Source organism: Vicia villosa, linkage group LG2 (genome assembly GCF_029867415.1).
Source record: "Vicia villosa cultivar HV-30 ecotype Madison, WI linkage group LG2, Vvil1.0, whole genome shotgun sequence".
NCBI lineage: Eukaryota > Viridiplantae > Streptophyta > Magnoliopsida > Fabales > Fabaceae > Vicia > Vicia villosa.
In genome coordinates this window covers 211,213,228-211,219,321 of record NC_081181.1, presented here as the reverse complement: position 1 = coordinate 211,219,321, position 6,094 = coordinate 211,213,228, and the positions used below count along the sequence as shown (strand labels likewise).

Below are 6,094 nucleotides of genomic sequence, written 5' to 3'. Positions count from 1 at the left end.
GGAGGTGACCTCGAAATGCTCTGAGCCTATGAATAGTAATAGGGGTGGCGGTAGCAGAGAAAACTACATTTTTCCTGAAGGGGAGGGTTTTCGGGTGGCAGATACGTACGATTCGTATGTTAAAGCTGTTGGAGTGGAGGCGTTTGGGAGTTCCCATAATGCAGGATATGGGAAAGGTGAGAGGTGTAGTAAGGAGGTTGACCTTTCATTAAATGCTGATGGTGACAGGATAGAAAGACCAAGGGAGTTGAACATTTTAAGGGAGGTGGGTGACATGGTGGATAAAGGGGAGCATTTATCTAGTACTGTGGGCCAGGATCCTGAACCTTCGGATCCAATTTCTTGTAGTGAAGTGGGTTGTGGGGACCCAAAGAAGAGTTTTCGGCCCATCAAAAACATAGCCAAAAATAAAAAACATATTATTGATATTTATGATTCGTTGAGGATTCCGTATGCCCCGTCCTACTTCACAGCGTTACTTCATTCCCAATCCAACCCTAAGTTTCACAATTTCCTGAATTCAGATATTGAACCTCAGCAATCGGTGGGTGTCGGTCTGCGGCGAGGGAATATTTCAAATGGGGGTGGAGGAAATGTATCGGGAGATTCAATCTCAGATTCGGATGTCCAGAAAGGGAATAGTAGAGTGTGGAGAGCAATGGAAAGCGTCCCAAAAAAAGTGTGGAAGTCTATTAAGGCGTTGGGAATTGAAGCGGATGAAGATGATGAGGTTTTCGAAGGTATAATTAGAAATATGGAGGAAAACGATCGGTTGGGCAAGGGAGGAATGGAGGAGAAGAACAATCTGGTACCATGATTATTGGAACCTTCAACATTAGAGGGAGTGGCAACTCTGCAAAACGCAGAAGAATTAGCCACATAGTGAGCAAGGGCAATCCTGACGTGATGTTCTTTCAAGAAACAAAGAATTCAAAGATGGGGGAATCTTTAGTGTCTAGTTTGTGGGGCTCAGTGGACAGAGATTGGTCAGCTAGAGATGCGGAAGGAAGTTCTGGTGGTATTCTGACTATTTGGAGAAAGGATTCCTTTATCCCTTTGTTCAGCTTTGCGGGCAAAGGGTTCCTGGGGGTCAAAGCTGATTGGAAAGGTACCATAATTTACTTCTTAAACATTTATTCGCCTTGCAGTTTGGAGGAGAAAAGGGTGTTGTGGAAGGAATTGTTGGGGTGGAAAGCTAGATTGGAAGATGGTGAATGGGTGGTGGGTGGGGATTTTAACTCGGTGAAGAATAGGGAGGAAAGGAGGGGTTCAGGGAGAAATGATAGAAGTGTGGAAATGGAGGAATTTGGGAACTTTATAGATAACATGGATCTTATTGATGCTCATATGGTGGGAAACATCTTCACTTGGTTTAAAACGGATGGCAAGGCGTGTAGTAGGCTAGACCGGATTTTATTGACTGAAGGGCTCGTAGCTGGATGGGGAGTGGTAGCGCAGGAGGCTGGTCATAGAGATATCTCCGACCACAAACCTGTGTGGACTAAAAGTAGCAGAGTTGACTGGGGGCCGAAAGTGTTTAAGGTGAAGAACTGTTGGTATGACCATAAAGAATTCAAAGATTTTGTGCGAAAGGAGTGGTTTTCGTTCAACATCAAAGGAAGAAAATCTTTCGTGCTAAAAGAAAAATTGAAGTTGCTTCGGGACAGATTGCGGTGGTGGAATGTTAATGTGTTTGGATGGGTGAATCTGAAAATAGAAGAAGAGGTGAGTGAACTGAATTGCTTAGAAGACCAATGGAAGCTGCCTGGTTTTCAAGCGACAGAGGAGTTTTCGTCAGACAGAAGGAGGAAGCAAGAACTGTTGTGGAGGGAGTTACATCGCAAGGAGAGTTTGATCAAACAAAAATCGAGGTACAAATGGGTCCAGGAAGGAGATAGCAATTCCAGATTTTTCCACGCCATAATGAAGGCTAGGTATAGAAGTAATAATATTGTGGAGGTTAGAAAAGGGGATGAGGTATTTAGCTCGGTGGAAGAGGTGAAAACAGAAATCAAAAATCACTTTGCTGCTAGATTTTCTTATAATATGCAGGCTAGACCCAAACTCTGTAGTAATATTTTTGATCGTTTAAATGCCGTGGAGAGTGCGGGGCTAGAAGAGCCTTTTATGGGGGAAGAGATAAAGGAGGTGGTGTTTGAGGGCAGTGGAGACAAAAGTCCAGGCCCCGATGGCTTTAATCTGGAGTTTATGAAACAATGTTGGGATATCATAGGGGAAGATGTGGTGGAGGTGATTCAAGAATTTCACTCGAAGGGCAAACTTCCGAAATCTTTTACTTCTTCTTTCCTTGCATTAATTCCTAAGAGAGAATGTCCTCAAACTCTCGATGATTACAGGCCAATATGCCTTATGAATGGTGTACTTAAAATTGTCTCCAAATTGTTGGCTGCTAGATTAAAAAGGCACATTGGAAAGCTTGTTGCAAAGAATCAGACGGCTTTTATTCCAGGGAGGCAAATTCTTGATGGAGTCTTGGTGATAAACGAGATTATAGATTTGGCAAAGAGGAAAAAAAGAAATTGTATGATTTTTAAAGTGGATTTTACACAGGCGTATGATTGCGTTGATTGGAACTTTTTGCGGTTTATGTTAAGAAGTATGGGATTTGGTGAAAGGTGGATGGCGTGGATGGAAGCGGTGGTATTCACTAGTTCAATGTCAATTCTAGTTAACGGCAGCCCGACGTCTGAATTCTCAGTTTTTAGGGGACTGCGTCAAGGTGACCCACTGTCCCCTTTTTTATTCACAATTGTTGCTGCAGGGCTGGCTGGATTGGTTCGGCAGTCGGTCAACAGTGGAAGATATAAAGGGTTCCAAATTTCTGAGGATGCTGAGTACACTTTATTACAGTTTGCTGATGATACGATAATGATTGGGGATGGTTCGATAGATAACTTATGGGCTTTGAAGGCTATATTTCGAGGATTTGAGATGGTTTCTGGGCTGAATATAAACTTTAGCAAAAGCAGAATATTTGGCATTGGTATGACAGAGTATGATGTGGAGGCTGCAGCGCAATTTCTAGGTTGTAAAACCGACCAATTCCCTTGCAAATTTTTAGGAATTTTGATCGGTGGGTGTCATCGGAATGTTAAATTCTGGAATCCGGTTATTAAGACTATGAAGTCTAAGCTGTCATTGTGGAGGAGTAGGACCTTATCGTTTGGGGGAAGGATCACGTTGATTAATTCTGTCTTGGCAAACCTACCAATCTACCAACTGTCTTTCTATAAGATGCCCTCAAAGGTTGCTTACCAAATCATTGCAATCCAGAGGAACTTTCTGTGGCAGGGGGGAGCGGATAAGAGGGGGATGGCGTGGGTTAGTTGGGATACGATTTGCAAGGATAGAAACCAAGGAGGTTTGGGGATTAAGGACATTCGCTGTTTTAATTCCGCATTGGTTTCCAAGTGGCTATGGAGAATGCTGACAGAAGATGATGCCATATGGAAAGATGTTTTGCAGGGGAGATATGGAGACCTTAGAGAGATGGTGTGGAATGGGCCAGAGTACGTGGTAAAACCGTCAGACTCGTTGTGGTGGAGAGATATCATGGTTGTGAGCAAAGAACCTCATGGAATTCTGAGTAAAATCACAATTAAATTGGGCAATGGAAATATCGCGCTTTTTTGGAAATCAATTTGGTTTGGGAATGGATGTTTAGCAAACCAATTCCCTAATGTGTACTTAGAAGCTGCCAATAAGTTAAGTAGAGTGAGCAGTATGGGGAGGTGGGGTTGTGAGGGGTGGCAGTGGAGGATTAGGAACGGTGAAGACGTGTACGGGTGTGAAGCGTCAAAAGAGCTAGCAGAATTGGAAGATATCTTGCAAGGGTTTCAACCGGTGCCGCAAGGGGTAGATGTCATTATATGGCCTTTTGAAAATTCCAAAACTTTTACCGTTAAATCTTTATATATGTTGTTGAATCATTCGGTTAGAGGAGTAGATGTGGATAATCAAAGGGCAGAGGGGCTGCGTAACGTATGGAGGGCTTATGTTCCGTCTAAACTCAAATTCTTTGGATGGCGGTTACTGTTGGACAGATTGGCCACGAGAGCGCAATTGCGTACAAGGAGCATTATAACCGAGCAACAAGAGGCTCTTTGTGCATTCTGCCACCTCCAAGAGGAAGACACTAATCATGTTATGTTGTCCTGCCCCGTTTTGCAGCCACTTTGGAGGAGGATCTACAGATGGTTACAGGTATATATTCCGTTGAACATCGATTGCTGTAGTCACTTTAATCTCTGTATCGATTTGCTTGGGGGTAACATGGCACGCAGTAGGATTGGTGTCATTTGGATAACAGTTTGCTGGAGTATTTGGAGGATTAGAAATGAGGTTGTCTTCAATAATGGTGAAGTGGACATTGAAGAGCTGTTTGGCATGATCTTGTGGTCTTCATGGTGGTGGTTGGCAATAGAATCTAGGGAGAGAATTTTGTGTAGTTTCTATGAATGGTTTCACAATCCTTTTTTGTGTTTGTGATTTTGTAGGAGTGTTATCTATGGTTTTTCTTTTCTTGTAAGGGTTGGAGTACCCCTAGTGCTCCCATCTATTATATTACAAGAAGTTGCTTATTAAAAAAAAAAAATATTTAAATTCTCAACCATGATTTTAAATTGCAGTCGCGGTATGCAGACGTGGGTATTTCAATTGCAGTCATTGTCTGTTATATATGGAGTAAATACTAATTGATAATTGAGAGTTGTTTAAAATACAATGTTGAAAAACACTTAATATTAAGATTTTTCATTACATATGAAGAAAATTGAGTTTTAAAGTTTTGAAATTTTGAGATTTGATGACAGTACTTTAAAAAACATGGGTGAAATTTTGTTATGTGATTTGTAATACGACCGAACATAATCTTAATTCACAAAGTAATTGTGTTCGGATACAATTGTGAAGGTTAACACATCCACAATCCACAATATTGTGGCTGCAATTGCAATTGCTGAGTGCAATTTAAGTGCAATCGTGGGCGCATTTTGATGTGTTTTATCGCAATATATAAAAGTTTGCAGTGTGGTCACAAAAGCAATTTATAGCCATAGAAACGTGTATGTTTATACCTCTGCATGCACAACATGTATAACTGAATCTCCTATCGAAGAAGAATTTGCTGAGATGACCTCCACGTGATCTTCCTGCAGTATTCTTAGAATTTCATAGAAAATGAACTTATCATCAACCCCACATGTTACAATAACTTGTAGAGAAGAACCATTTTCATGAATCTCTATTTTTGGTGATTTTATGCTTCCTTTTACTCCAGAAGAACTCGAACAACCACTACGCGATCTCTTGCTTCTCATTAAACTTTCTTTCTTCTCCTTCGCCAATTTCAAATTTGTCTCTAAACTCTTAATATAGTTTATAGCATCATCTACTTGATCAACTAGTGGTAAGGCTTCCTGCATGAAATGAAAAATAACACCAAATTATAAAATATTTTCTAACAATATTAAAATAAATTAGGAATGTTTTCAAGAAGAGATGATGCACCTTGGGATTATAGTTAGGAAGAAGAGAGTTGAGTTTGGAATAGAGACTCTTCATCTTATTTCTCCTATTTTTTTCAACAATTTTTCTTTTCACTTTTGTTGAAGAAGGTTGGCCGGCTTGTTGATAGGGATCCATTGAAAAACAACCCTGAATTTTTCTTAGTTAGGATTATCATAAGAAAATTTGTTGAATTGTTTATGTATATATAGTTAATTATATGATATGATTTAGTCAGTGCTTCTTACAAGATTTATAAAATAAGCAGGGAAGCAAAGGACAAGACAAACATGTCATCTATTATTAGACATCACATGCATATTCTCACACGTGCCTTCACTGTTTTGTTGTCATTTTCAATATGTGAATAATTTGTCAAATATTGCGTCCACCTCTATCTTCAGCTAAATTTTCAATTAGATTTGTAATTTTCTACTTAATCTTAGGAATGTCAAGAGCCTATGCTAAGGAATAGGGATAACTCCATTTTTTTTAATAAGAGTTTTATTATTATTATTATTATTATATTTTTTAATTAATTGTAAATTGATTTTTCTATTATTTATTT

The 6,094-nt window shown here is 39.8% G+C and overlaps 1 protein-coding gene across 1 annotated transcript; it reads right to left on the bottom strand.

The window, feature by feature from the left end:
* Positions 1-4,791: 4,791 nt before the first annotated feature.
* LOC131653771 (transcription factor bHLH162-like) lies at positions 4,792-5,731 on the bottom strand. The gene is made up of 2 exons (XM_058924049.1): positions 5,530-5,731; positions 4,792-5,438 (listed from the first exon to the last, which is right to left on the bottom strand). The coding sequence occupies exons 1-2, from the start codon at positions 5,662-5,664 to the stop codon at positions 5,091-5,093; spliced, it is 483 nt and encodes a 160-aa protein (XP_058780032.1). The 5' UTR covers positions 5,665-5,731; the 3' UTR covers positions 4,792-5,090.
* Positions 5,732-6,094: the final 363 nt, after the last annotated feature.